General features: G+C 37.7%; 1 protein-coding gene across 2 annotated transcripts in view; it reads left to right on the top strand.

Annotated features, from left to right (window-relative positions):
• The window catches only part of SCN1A (sodium voltage-gated channel alpha subunit 1), a 97,293-nt gene that overhangs the window by 10,830 nt on the left and 71,375 nt on the right, over nucleotides 1-15,088 (top strand). For both annotated transcript variants that reach the window (XM_028830800.2, XM_028830795.2), the window contains exons 2-4: nucleotides 9,894-10,012; nucleotides 12,082-12,171; nucleotides 13,780-13,908. In XM_028830800.2, the coding sequence (XP_028686633.1) occupies nucleotides 9,894-10,012; nucleotides 12,082-12,171; nucleotides 13,780-13,908 (338 nt within the window). The remainder of the gene's footprint in view (nucleotides 1-9,893; nucleotides 10,013-12,081; nucleotides 12,172-13,779; nucleotides 13,909-15,088) is intronic.

The raw sequence follows: 15,088 nt of genomic DNA, 5'->3' as shown, positions 1-15,088 counted from the left end.
AAGATCATTACAAATAATAAAATTGACATTCCAGATGGAACTTACTCTGACATGAAAGTGCTATCATATTTAAAGTTATACATATTGGGTTGCTATACATGTCTGGGTAATTTTGCTTTATTGGAAGGCTGTTTAAAATCCATCAACACCTTAAAGCTACATCTATGAAGTTTGCACGTAAGCATGTATGTTTCAATCTGAGAAAAGTGGAGTTCTCACAGAAGAAATCCTATAAAAAATGGTCCTTTACTGTTGGCCTTATTGCTAGCTTCCTGGGTAGCAAGGATGTCTTGCACAACAGTATGTCTTATGAAAAATTAAAGCAAAACAAATACCGTTGTCAGTAAAACCTTACTAATTCCATTTATAAATTCAACTTGCAAGTGTTTTCCTTTGCATTTATAAATCTTGTTACAAAATAATCTTCTACACATTCTTTAAATTTTATAAATGAATAAAGGGAATACACTGTAAAAATCAGTAAATGTTTTCATCTAAGGCTTGAATAATTGATAATTATGCCCATTTGTTTTTAACTTTTGTGTCAAAGTATTAATTTTATCTATGTCAAAGGACTTTTAGATTTAGAATCACATGTAAGCATTGGGAGTGCTTTGGTTTCATTAAACTCACCCTTGCTGAGTTTCTGCCCTTTATACCTCCTTTTATCTTATTTTTTAAATTGACACATAATAATGGTACATATTTATGAGGCATATAGTGGTTTCAATACATATGATGTATAGTGATCAGATCAGAGTAATTAGCATATCCATCATCTCAAACATTTGTCACTTTTTGTGTTGGGAACATTCAATATCTTCCTTCTAGCTATTTGAAACTATATAATAAATTAATGTTAACTACAGTCATCCTACAGTGGTGTGGAAAGCTAGAATGTATTCCTCTTATCTAGCTGTAATTTTGTGTCCTTTAACAGATTTGTCTCTGTCCCCACTTTTCCCCTATTTTTGTCTAGAATCCTCCGCTCTTTTTACTTCTAGGCTGACTCCCTTTTTGGACCCTTTTGTGTTTGGTTTCTGAATCTTGCCTCTTTTACTTTTTAGTACTCGGGGCAGAAATGCTCCCCTCCCTTCTTTTAGATCTCTAGCTTTTCCTTTTACTTTACCACTCCCTGTCTGTCTTTTCTGTTTTGGTCATCTATTACCTCTGGTCATGGTTTGGGCTGAACAGTGGCCGAGGAGCCAGCATCACAGGTGTTTTCTTCTAAGTATGGTCTTGTCTCCTTAGGATGAGCCTGGTTATTTTCCTTATCCACGGAGGTACAAACAGTACCATCTTGATTATCCTCACACTCCAGCCCATGATTTAGACCATCTATGGATTGTCATTTCTTTCTCATTATCTCTTTGTATCACTAGTATTTGTTTCAAAATTGGCTTTTAAAAATGAAGAGATTCTTATTTTAAAATATATATATATATTTATTATATATATATATATATTCTGTGTTATATTTTTTTTTTATTTATTATTATTATACTTTAAGTTGTAGGGTACATGTGCATAACGTGCAGGTTTGTTACATATGTATACTTGTGCCATGTTGCTGTGCTGCACCCATCAACTCGTCATTTACATCAGGTATAACTCCCAATGCAATCCCTCCCCCCTCCCCCCTCCCCATGATAGGCCCCGGTGTGTGATGTTCCCCTTCCTGAGTCCGAGTGATCTCATTGTTCAGTTCCCACCTATGAGTGAGAACATGCGGTGTTTGGTTTTCTGTTCTTGTGATAGTTTGCTAAGAATGATGGATTCCAGCTGCATCCAAGTCCCTACAAAGGACTCAAACTCATCCTTTTTTATGGCTGCATAGTATTCCATGGTGTATATGTGCCACATTTTCTTAATCCAATCTGTCACTGATGGACATTTGGGTTGATTCCAAGTCTTTGCTATTGTGAATAGTGCTGCAATAAACATACGTGTGCATGTGTCTTTATAGCAGCATAATTTGTAATCCTTTGGGTATATACCCAGTAATGGGATGGCTGGGTCATATGGTACATCTAGTTCTAGATCCTTGAGGAACAGCCATACTGTTTTCCATAATGGTTGAACTAGTTTACAATCCCACCAACAGTGTAAAAGTGTTCCTATTTCTCCACATCCTCTCCAGCACCTGTTGTTTCCTGACTTTTTAATGATTGCCATTCTAACTGGTGTGAGATGGTATCTCATGGTGGTTTTGATTTGCATTTCTCTGATGGCCAGTGATGATGAGCATTTTTTCATGTGTCTGTTGGCTGTATGAATGTCTTCTTTTGAGAAATGTCTGTTCATGTCCTTTGCCCACTTTTTGATGGGGTTGTTTGTTTTTTTCTTGTAAATTTGTTTGAGTTCTTTGTAGGTTCTGGATATTAGCCCTTTGTCAGATGAGTAGATTGCAAAAATTTTCTCCCATTCTGTAGGTTGCCTGTTCACTCTGATGGTAGTGTCTTTTGCTGTGCAGAAGCTCTTTAGTTTAATGAGATCCCATTTGTCAATTTTGGCTTTTGCTGCTGTTGCTTTTGGTGTTTTAGACATGAAATCTTTGCCCATGCCTATGTCCTGAATGGTACTACCTAGGTTTTCCTCTAGGATTTTTATGGTATTAGGTCTAACATTTAAGTCTCTAATCCATCTTGAATTAATTTTCGTATAAGGAGTAAGGAAAGGATCCAGTTTCAGCTTTCTACTTATGGCTAGCCAATTTTCCCAGCACCATTTATTAAATAGGGAATCCTTTCCCCATTTCTTGTTTCTCTCAGGTTTGTCAAAGATCAAATGGCTGTAGATGTGTGGTATTATTTCTGAGGACTCTGTTCTGTTCCATTGGTCTATATCTCTGTTTTGGTACCAGTACCATGCTGTTTTGGTTACTGTAGCCTTGTAGTATAGTTTGAAGTCAGGTAGCGTGATGCCTCCAGCTTTGTTCTTTTGGCTTAGGATTGTCTTGGAGATGCGGGCTCTTTTTTGGTTCCATATGAACTTTAAAGCAGTTTTTTCCAATTCTGTGAAGAAACTCATTGGTAGCTTGATGGGGATGGCATTGAATCTATAAATTACCTTGGGCAGTATGGCCATTTTCACAATATTGATTCTTCCTATCCATGAGCATGGTATGTTCTTCCATTTGTTTGTGTCCTCTTTGATTTCACTGAGCAGTGGTTTGTAGTTCTCCTTGAAGAGGTCCTTTACATCCCTTGTAAGTTGGATTCCTAGGTATTTGATTCTCTTTGAAGCAATTGTGAATGGAAGTTCATTCCTGATTTGGCTCTCTGTTTGTCTGTTACTGGTGTATAAGAATGCTTGTGATTTTTGCACATTAATTTTGTATCCTGAGACTTTGCTGAAGTTGCTTATCAGCTTAAGGAGATTTTGGGCTGAGACAATGGGGTTTTCTAAATATACAATCATGTCATCTGCAAACAGGGACAATTTGACTTCTTCTTTTCCTAACTGAATACCCTTGATTTCTTTCTCTTGCCTGATTGCCCTAGCCAGAACTTCCAACACTATGTTGAATAGGAGTGGTGAGAGAGGGCATCCCTGTCTTGTGCCAGTTTTCAAAGGGAATTTTTCCAGTTTTTGCCCGTTCAGTATGATATTGGCTGTGGGTTTGTCATAAATAGCTCTTATTATTTTGAGGTACGTTCCATCAATACCGAATTTATTGAGCGTTTTTAGCATGAAGGGCTGTTGAATTTTGTCAAAAGCCTTTTCTGCATCAATTGAGATAATCATGTGGTTCTTGTCTTTGGTTCTGTTTATATGCTGGATTATGTTTATTGATTTGCGAATGTTGAACCAGCCTTGCATCCCAGGGATGAAGCCCACTTGATCATGGTGGATAAGCTTTTTGATGTGTTGCTGAATCCGGTTTGCCAGTATTTTATTGAGGATTTTTGCATCGATGTTCATCAGGGATATTGGTCTAAAATTCTCTTTTTTTGTTGTGTCTCTGCCAGGCTTTGGTATCAGGATGATGTTGGCCTCATAAAATGAGTTAGGGAGGATTCCCTCTTTTTCTATTGATTGGAATAGTTTCAGAAGGAATGGTACCAACTCCTCTTTGTACCTCTGGTAGAATTCAGCTGTGAATCCATCTGGTCCTGGACTTTTTTTGGTTGGTAGGCTATTAATTGTTGCCTCAATTTCAGAGCCTGCTATTGGTCTATTCAGGGATTCAACTTCTTCCTGGTTTAGTCTTGGAAGAGTGTAAGTGTCCAGGAAATTATCCATTTCTTCTAGATTTTCCAGTTTATTTGCGTAGAGGTGTTTATAGTATTCTCTGATGGTAGTTTGTATTTCTGTGGGGTCGGTGGTGATATCCCCTTGATCATTTTTAATTGCGTCGATTTGATTCTTCTCTCTTTTCTTCTTTATTAGTCTGGCTAGTGGTCTGTCAATTTTGTTGATCTTTTCAAAAAACCAACTCCTGGATTCATTGATTTTTTGGAGGGTTTTTTGTGTTTCTATCTCCTTCAGTTCTGCTCTGATCTTAGTTATTTCTTGCCTTCTGCTAGCTTTCGAATGTGTTTGCTCTTGCTTCTCTAGTTCTTTTAATTGCGATGTTAGAGTGTCAATTTTACATCTTTCCTGCTTTCTCTTGTGGGCATTTAGTGCTATAAATTTCCCTCTACACACTGCTTTAAATGTGTCCCAGAGATTCTGGTATGTTGTATCTTTGTTCTCATTGGTTTCAAAGAACATCTTTATTTCTGCCTTCATTTCGTTATGTACCCAGTAGTCATTCAGGAGCAGGTTGTTCAGTTTCCATGTAGTTGAGCGGTTTTGATTGAGTTTCTTAGTCCTGAGTTCTAGTTTGATTGCACTGTGGTCTGAGAGACAGTTTGTTATAATTTCTGTTCTTGTACATTTGCTGAGGAGTGCTTTACTTCCAATTACGTGGTCAATTTTGGAGTAAGTATGATGTGGTGCTGAGAAGAATGTATATTCTGTTGATTTGGGGTGGAGAGTTCTATAGATGTCTATTAGGTCTGCTTGCTGCAGAGATGAGTTCAATTCCTGGATATCCTTGTTAACTTTCTGTCTCGTTGATCTGTCTAATGTTGACAGTGGAGTGTTGAAGTCTCCCATTATTATTGTATGGGAGTCTAAGTCTCTTTGTAAGTCTCTAAGGACTTGCTTTATGAATCTGGGTGCTCCTGTATTGGGTGCATATATATTTAGGATAGTTAGCTCTTCCTGTTGAATTGATCCCTTTACCATTATGTAATGGCCTTCTTTGTCTCTTTTGATCTTTGATGGTTTAAAGTCTGTTTTATCAGAGACTAGTATTGCAACCCCTGCTTTTTTTTGTTCTCCATTTGCTTGGTAAATCTTCCTCCATCCCTTTATTTTGAGCCTATGTATGTCTCTGCATGTGAGATGGGTCTCCTGAATACAGCAGACTGATGGGTCTTGACTCTTTATCCAGTTTGCCAGTCTGTGTCTTTTAATTGGAGCATTTAGTCCATTTACATTTAAGGTTAATATTGTTATGTGTGAACTTGATCCTGCCATTATGATATTAACTGGTTATTTTGCTCATTAGTTGATGCAGTTTCTTCCTAGCCTCAATGGTCTTTACATTTTGGCATGTTTTTGCAATGGCTGGTACCGGTTGTTCCTTTCCATGTTTAGTGCTTCCTTCAGGATCTCTTGTAAGGCAGGCCTAGTGGTGACAAAATCTCTAAGCATTTGCTTATCTGTAAAGGATTTTATTTCTCCTTCACTTATGAAACTTAGTTTGGCTGGATATGAAATTCTGGGTTTAAAATTCTTTTCTTTAAGAATGTTGAATATTGGCCCCCACTCTCTTCTGGCTTGTAGAGTTTCTGCTGAGAGATCTGCTGTTAGTCTGATGGGCTTCCCTTTGTGGGTAACCCGACCTTTCTCTCTGGCTGCCCTTAAGATTTTTTCCTTCATTTCAACTTTGGTGAATCTGGCAATTATGTGTCTTGGAGTTGCTCTTCTCGAGGAGTATCTTTGTGGCGTTCTCTGTATTTCCTGGATTTGAATGTTGGCCTGCCCTACTAGGTTGGGGAAGTTCTCCTGGATGATATCCTGAAGAGTGTTTTCCAACTTGGTTCCATTTTCCCCCTCACTTTCAGGCACCCCAATCAGACGTAGATTTGGTCTTTTTACATAATCCCATACTTCTTGCAGGCTTTGTTCGTTTCTTTTTCTTCTTTTTTCTTTTGGTTTCTCTTCTCGCTTCATTTCATTCATTTGATCCTCAATCGCTGATACTCTTTCTTCCAGTTGATCGAGTCGGTTACTGAAGCTTGTGCATTTGTCACGTATTTCTCGTGTCATGGTTTTCATCTCTTTCATTTCGTTTAGGACCTTCTCTGCATTAATTACTCTAGCCATCAATTCTTCCACTTTTTTTTCAAGATTTTTAGTTTCTTTGCGCTGGGTACGTAACTCCTCCTTTAGCTCTGAGAAATTTGATGGACTGAAGCCTTCTTCTCTCATCTCGTCAAAGTCATTCTCCGTCCAGCTTTGATCCGTTGCTGGCGATGAGCTGCGCTCCTTTGCCGGGGGAGATGCGCTCTTATTTTTTGAATTTCCAGCTTTTCTGCCCTGCTTTTTCCCCATCTTTGTGGTTTTATCTGCCTCTGGTCTTTGATGATGGTGATGTACTGATGGGGTTTTGGTGTAGGTGTCCTTCCTGTTTGATAGTTTTCCTTCTAACAGTCAGGACCCTCAGCTGTAGGTCTGTTGGAGATTGCTTGAGGTCCACTCCAGACCCTGTTTGCCTGGGTATCAGCAGCAGAGGCTGCAGAAGATAGGATATTTCTGAACAGCGAGTGTACCTGTCTGATTCTTGCTTTGGAAGCTTCCTCTCAGGGGTGTACTCCTCCCTGTGAGGTGTGGGGTGTCAGACTGCCCCTAGTGGGGGATGTCTCCCAGTTAGGCTACTCAGGGGTCAGGGACCCGCTTGAGCAGGGAGTCTGTCCCTTCTCAGATCTCAACCTCCGTGTTGGGAGATCCACTGCTCTCTTCAAAGCTGTCAGACAGAGTCGTTTGCGTCTGTGCAGAGGTGTCTGTGTGTCTTAGTTTACTGTGCCCTGTCCCCAGAGGTGGAGTCTACAGAGACAGGCAGGTTTCCTTGAGCTGCTGTGAGCTCCACCCAGTTCGAGCTTCCCAGCAGCTTTGTTTACCTACTTAAGCCTCAGCAATGGCGGGCGCCCCTCCCCCAGCCTCGCTGCTGCCTTGCCGGTAGATCACAGAGTGCTGCGCTAGCAACGAGGGAGGCTCCGTGGGTGTGGGACCCTCCCGGCCAGGTGTGGGATATGATCTCCTGGTGTGCCTGTTTCCTAAAGCGCAGTATTGGGGTGGGAGTTACCCGATTTTCCAGGTGTTGTGTGTCTCAGTTCCCCTGGCTAGGAAAAGGGACTCCCTTCCCCCTTGCGCTTCCCAGGTGAGGCAATGCCTCGCCCTGCTTCAGCTCTCGCTGGTCGGGCTGCAGCAGCTGACCAGCTCCGATCGTCCGGCACTCCCCAGTGAGATGAACCCAGTACCTCAGTTGAAAATGCAGAAATCACCGGTCTTCTGTGTCGCTGGCGCTGGGAGTTGGAGACTGGAGCTGCTCCTATTCGGCCATCTTGAGCCAGAGCTCTGTGTTATATTTTTACTGGTTCTCCTACCTGAGCCACTAATATTTCTTTTTCTTTTTTTCTTTTTTTTCTTCAGATAGAGTTTCGCTCTCATCACCCAGGCTGGAGTGCAGTGGTGCGATCTTGGCTCACTGCAACCTCCGCCTCCTGGGTTCAAGCGATTCTCCTGTTCTCCTGCCTCAGCCTCTCAAGTAGCTGGGATTACAGGCACCCGCCACCAGGCCCAGCTAATTTTTTGTGTGTGATTTTAGTAGAAATGGGGTTTCACCATGTTGGCCAAGCTGGTCTCAAACTCCTGACCTCAGGTGATCTGCCCACTTTGGCCTCTCAAAGTGTTGGGATTACAGGCGTGAGCCACTGTGCCTGGCCGTCTCAGCCCCTAATATTTCTATCAGATTTTACTCAGCATATTTTGGGGGAAAGGAAGTATATGCAGTATGTTTGAAAGGTGAATCATATTTAGTCCTGAGCTAGCTCACTTTGGACCTTTCTGTGTCCACGTGCTCATATTCCCCACGGCAAAGGCATTTGCATTGCACAAGTCTGTTCAGATTTACGACGATCTCACAATGTCATTCATTCTGTCCCTGAATGAATCAGAGAAAAAGAGGGCTAAGTATTGTTGACACAGGTGATTGTTCTTCTAGTAAGCACAGGTGAAATTCTCCCTTCCTTCAAATGGACTTTGTGGTAAAGTTCTATCTGTTTTCTGGACTCATACTCCTTCAAAGATGATAGAGGGAATGCAGTCAGAATTGAGACTTGGAGCAGTGCTTCTCAAACTCTGTTGAGGAGGTGAGGTCTCTATTCTTCTGTAAAATGAAGTAAAAATTAATTTCTAGAAAACTGAAATGAAAAACAGGGCCACAACAACATCCCCTTACTTTTTTATTATTAAACAGACACAGCATTAATTGGTCAAATTGCCCTACAAATTTGTAAACGTGGACTCTCCATATCTCTACTTAACCAGTACCAGTTGGGGGACCATACTTTCACAGCCAGTTTAGGACACTTCTACCCATACCAGATAGAAAGTGCTTAATTTTAAAAAACTAACTCCATAAATATTTAGTGGGTAGAGGGGTGGGAGGGTGGGTTTGCTTTACTTGAATTTAGAAAATCCTGCAAGTATAGGGGAAATCTGTTAATGAGCTAAGACTATAGACAATTAACTATTATCAAAGATTCTTAGCAGAAAATAAACAAAAAGTTAATGCTTGCTATATCATAACATGATCTGTGCACATATGCATCCTAAGGCTTAAAAAAGAGAGCTTTTGAAGAATGAGTGAATTTAAAATGATGCTTAAAATTTCCTTCCACAAATATCTTCTTCACAGAGAGAAAGGCTTTCTCCCTGGCTCTGTCTATATAAGTAAGCACCTTGGGAAACACTGAGCCAGAGTTCTTTTTACACCCTTGCATGTTGCTGCTTTAATGTTTTATCTGCCCACTGCCAACTGATCTCAAATAAGTCTAATTTTTGGAAGGAATTTCATTCACATTCATGGATCCTGGATTCTTTAGGGGCTTTGAACTTTTCCTCTGTGATAAGAAAGCACCACGTAAGATAGGAAGTCAATTGGGATTAGAATTCAATATGTCAGCTAACTCAGAAATCCCAGTACAGAATTTAGCACTCCTGGTCAACGGATGCTCTCCAGGGAACTTGGCCTCCGGAAATCAATTATTGGATTACATCCATCTAACCCAAGAGTGGGTTTGATGATGACTGTTTTTATTTTCTATTATGAAGAGAGTGATAATGTTTATTTTATGAGGATAGATGGTAAAAACAATCTTTATTTCAAAAATAGTATCAGTTCTATTGAATGATTTTGCGTTCCACAGGATTAATTTTCAAGATACTTGAATTGGGAAAGCTGAAATCACTATAAAAAGAATGTAGTGCCTTAAGTTTTTTGGAATGAAATGAAATGTGCACCTATTTAAGACTTTCATTTAACTCAGACACTTAAAATATCAAGAAAATAAATGACTTCTTTTGGCTAATTGTCTTATGTACAATAACCTTGAGGGTAAGTATCAGGTAAAAGGTAAGTGGTATCATTGGATTTCCTCTCTAATTAAGAAGAGATCCAGTGACAGTTTGTTTTCATGGTGCACATTAGAAATTGTGATTGTGCTGCTTTCTCATTTAACTTTAGAATAATTTATTATGACAAGTAACAGAAAGTAGATAACAGAGTTTAAGTGGTTTATACTTTCATGCTTGTATGTTGTGTTCCTGTCTTACAGACTTTTATAGTATTGAATAAAGGGAAGGCCATCTTCCGGTTCAGTGCCACCTCTGCCCTGTACATTTTAACTCCCTTCAATCCTCTTAGGAAAATAGCTATTAAGATTTTGGTACATTCATATCCTTTTTCAAGTGATTAATATTAACTATTTGTACATAATCTGTAAGCACTTTGTAGCTAAATATCAAATTAAGTTGGGAAATGTCCATATTCTATAGTTTTCATCACTCTCATTTTGCATCTTTGTCATATAAGCCTCATTCTTAAAGTTCATTAATCACATAGACATTACTGAAACATTCAGTCTTTAACATTTTATATATTATGTATAAACATGTATTTATATGTACTTTTGTTATCTGTCTAAAAACACTTATATGTATTGAATCCTACAAATCTAAAGTAAGATAATCATATTTACCTTTACCATCTTTATACAAAGTTTGTGATGGTGTAGAATTTGCGGTGAGCAATGATATAATAACAGAAAAATCTACTTCCACACCCAAGTTTATCCATAGTTATGATATAAAACACTTCAATGTATCTTAGAATAAATCTTTAAGTATATTTTCTGTCAGAGAATGTCAAGAGTCTTTGGCCAGTACTTAGTTAATTCTTGAAATTTCCTGATGATTTTTGTGAAGGAAGAACTGGAATGTTGGCTGAATTTCAAATTCAAGTCATGAGTTATGATGCTGCCATGCAAAACTGATTGCTTAGTAAAGACTCTGGAAGTTAATGAGAGAAGTTGGCATATATTTCCAAATGGTCTTAAGGGATTTGGTTTCATGATTCATGGTGTTAAAAAGGACTTCACAACTACATTCATTTGTTGATCAATTTAGCAAAACAATTCATTTCTGAGTGTATCTTGTTTGATAGCTTTGACAATAATAGGTATTCAAAGACCATTATAATTATCATAAGCTCATACTATTTTTTAAAGGATTCTAAAATTTAAAAAGCCATTCTAATTTTAATATGATAGCAAGGCATTTCTTAGTGGTATAAATATGCTATTACTAAAATTAAAAGATTTGAAACATAAAAATCATATGATCAGGGTTTTTACACTTACGGAAGTTTCCTTATCCCAGTTTGTATTCGTAGTGCCATCATGTGGTCATTTGATGAAAACTTTCTTTTTCAGTTATGGAAAATTTTTGTTTTGGCAGTAAACTATAGTGGAAAGAATATTGGATCTTAATGCAGGAAACTTATATTCTAGTCCTGAGCCCTTTATCTAATTCCTCTAGAGCTTAGTAAGGCCTTATTTTCCTGATTTTTAAAATATAGTGATAAAACTTATTTTTTAGGGTCCCTTTCAGTTTTATAATTCTGTTATATCTGTTCATTTGTTTTAGCTACCACTTAGAGTATATTTACTTATGCACAGCGACTGTTCCAAGCATTTCCAATATATTAACTCGTTTAATCTGCACGTAAAAATGATTACATTACAAAATGAGTATATTATTAGCTCCATTGTAGAGAAGTAGGAGGAGATACAAGGCAATGGCACAGAGAGGTTGAGTCACTTGGCCAACATCACTTTGCTGTGTTGCATTTTAATTACATTCCCATCATGTTAAGTGCCAATCTTCAAGAATACTCACTTTTAATGTTATCGAATGCTGCTGCACTTGCATAACTCAGTCGAAATAGAGCAGCTGAACAATTAGCATCGTGCCGTACTTTGACTACAAATTGTTTTCATGCATTGAACTATGTTGGATAAGATGTGTTTAAGAAATTACAATATTGCAGATAAGTGGTCTTCCTCAACAATTTACTAGTTTATTTGCCTGAATGAGCTCAAGTCAATACTTTCTGTTGAAAAACTATGCAACTCCAGGTAGCACAAAAATAGTCTTCCCACGGAAGTTCTCTGGGAGGTGAATATATTGATTTAATAATAGTTGTAAAAACAATACCTTATACTGATATAATGCTTTTATATACATTATCTCATTTAATCTATACAAATACTCAGTGAAGGTGATATTATTACCCACATTTTACACATGCAGAAATTGAAATTTAAAGAGATTAGATGACTTGACCACAATACATTTATCCCTGAATTTTGGCTAAGCTGCAGTTTGGGCTTTTCAGTGTTAGCTTTTTGTAATATAGCACTTGGATTTCGATTTTCTTTTGTGCGTTCCTTAACAATAACCTACATTATTCAGCATGCTAATTATGTGCACTATTTTGACAAACTGTGTGTTTATGACAATGAGTAACCCTCCTGACTGGACAAAGAATGTAGAGTAAGTTCAACTTATATTTTTAATAACATATCTACATTTGGGAGTTTGAAACTGTGTCTTATTGTAGTTTTAAAAATAAAACTAAAGAGCATTTTATTAAAGTCATTTCTAGACAAAATTACTCAGCAAGAGGACAATGTTCATTGGCCCTCAGGCCTGCTGGCGTTATACCTGATTATTGCTCTCTTTCGCCTGTACCTGGTGTTTACCAGAAGACCAGCACTCTTGGACATTTACTCCTTTTTCTTTAAAATCTACAGTAGCCAAACCAAATGTGGTCAAAGCACTTGCAGAAAAGAGACAGTATGGTAGACCTTTGTTCCAGTTAAATTCCAGATAAATTCATTGAGTCGAAAATCAAAAAGAGTTAGTTACAAATGCCATATCGAACCTCACAAAGTTTTCGTTGCCAACAGGCACATTCACTTCATGTCAAGTCAATATAGTTCCAAGCGTGTACACCAACAAATTGAAAAATAATCCAAAGTTTCAGGATTGTAGAACTTGAAAATTCGGTAGACTGAAGACTAAACTAACAGAAGTGGAAATTTTGAAGAGTGTTCAGAAACCAGAAGCATTACTAACTATACTGATGGTGTCTCTGTTCTGGGGATACCTTCGAGGCAGAGAGGCCAGATTTGTGATAACTGAAGTTGGGCTACTCTAACCATAGCTGCTCACCTGCCCACACTTCCTATTTGTAGTGCCTGTTACTATACAGCTGCTGACCTGTAACAACTACAGAAGTATTAGGTTGGTGTAAACATAATTGTGGTTTTTGCCATTACCTTCAATTGAAGGTAATGTTTGTACCAACGTATTTCCAAGAGTGTTTCCTTTCCTAGACACTTCCAGGCTGAAACCAGTAAGAAAAATGACATTTTGAAGAAAATAATAAATATTATATACAAAAAATTCTAAAGTATTGAAGTTAATATGAGAGGCCCCACAGGTTTTCCGTTGCCCTAGTTTTTTTGTGATTTTATGCCACTCTCACACCCCAATTTCTGAGTAGGAGATGTAAACTTTGGAAACACCTAAGTTTCTGAATTATCACAAGAATTTTATTCTAAATTAAATATTTACTTTTTGTAACCCTAGAAATATTTACTTTGATTTTAAAGAAGTCTTTATTCCAAGTAAGTTAAATTATCTTGTAGAAAAAAAAAAAAGGGCATGCTAGTTTGTCAATTCCCTCTCATTCTTGGAACACCATTAAAATTGAGATTTTTTTTTTCCCTGAAAGGAAATCATTTCATGCTTCTGCAATAGTATTGATTGGCTATTCCATCATGTAAACATACTAAATATTTCTCAGGAGACTATGTTTATTTATGTAAATACCAAGACATTTCAGACAATGTCTAGATAGATTTAATATACCTTGTATTTCTCACACTACTCTTAAGACACTTTACAAAACAACTCTTTGTGTGTTAGAAAGTTGAATTTAAATTTAGGGCTATGTTTTATTTGTATGAAAATAAAGTCCATCTGCTTAGTTTTCTTTTTTAGTATTCATCTATTCTGCTGATAGAGTGATAAGAAATTGGTATGCTATGAAAAAACACTGTTACTTTATCAAATTTGTTGGATGCTTGTTTTCAGATACACCTTCACAGGAATATATACTTTTGAATCACTTATAAAAATTATTGCAAGGGGATTCTGTTTAGAGGATTTTACTTTCCTTCGGGATCCATGGAACTGGCTCGATTTCACTGTCATTACATTTGCGTAAGTGCCTTTTTTGAAACTTTAAGAGAGAACGTAGTTTGGTTTTCCATCAGTGCTTATGCTTTTAAGAATAGGCTTGCTTTACCTGTAGAATATTTTGGTGTGATTCATACATTCAAACTCTGGATTTCAATTTAGCACAACAAAGGTCTAAGTGGGATTTCACTATGGCATGAAGGCTTTGCAGTAGTTGAAAACTACAATTTTCACACGTAGCATCTGTCAGAAAATTTCACATACGCCACTCTTCCACACACACATGCACAACACACATACACAAACACATATGAGCACACACAATCTCATATCAAAACACAAGCATATTTGTAATACATCTGTGAAAATCACTTTGAAAATTATAGCCACGAAACAGTTCTATTGGCTACACAAATTTGCAATGACCTTGCTCATATTACACACAGTTTCTTTTATTGGTTTGGTAGAATAATCGAAAGTAAGTATCTACTAGCATCAAAATGATCTGACAAATCAAACTAAGAGAAGAAAGAAGATACTTGAAATATTATGTTTTTAATATATTAAATTACTGATTTCTAAGACCTGTAGAGGAGTGCATTCTCTCTGCCTTTCTGTTTCTCTCCTGACCCCTTTTCTTTCTTATTTTCTTCTTTCCTTTTATGGTTTTCTTCATCTCTTTAGTCTCAACATAAACTTCCTTATCCTTATCTCCTATTCATATCCACTCAGTAATATACACAGTTTATGCACTCCCATGCTTTTTATTCTAGTCACAGACTTCCTCAGGAAGAGACCCAGACAAAGAAAACCATTCCGGACTAAGTGAGAGTAGAGCATAGAAAGAGGCAGCCCAACAACACTTACCCTCAGCCTTCCTTCAGGAGCTGATTTTTTGGCCTCTTACAGTTGTGATGTAGTGGAGAGGAGCAGGAGAGGTGACACTGATATACTCAGGACTCCGAATACTGCGTGTCTGGTTGTAATTTCCTGTCTGATCAGGATGAGCCAATTCTTTTTCAGGTTCTCTGGCCACAGCTCAAAAGAAGGCATACCAGGATTTCCATTTCTTAAGATCAAAATGGCAATAATAATAGGGGCAGCACTGGACCCTCATAAAATATTGTTCTTAATTTGCTTAACTTTTATTTAAAAGTTACACTGGGAAAATCTTATCTCGTATATAAAAGCAGTAAGGCAATCT

The sequence above is a fragment of the Macaca mulatta genome, chromosome 12 (genome assembly GCF_049350105.2).
Source record: "Macaca mulatta isolate MMU2019108-1 chromosome 12, T2T-MMU8v2.0, whole genome shotgun sequence".
Lineage (NCBI taxonomy): Eukaryota > Metazoa > Chordata > Mammalia > Primates > Cercopithecidae > Macaca > Macaca mulatta.
This window is presented reverse-complemented; position numbering and strand designations above follow the sequence as displayed.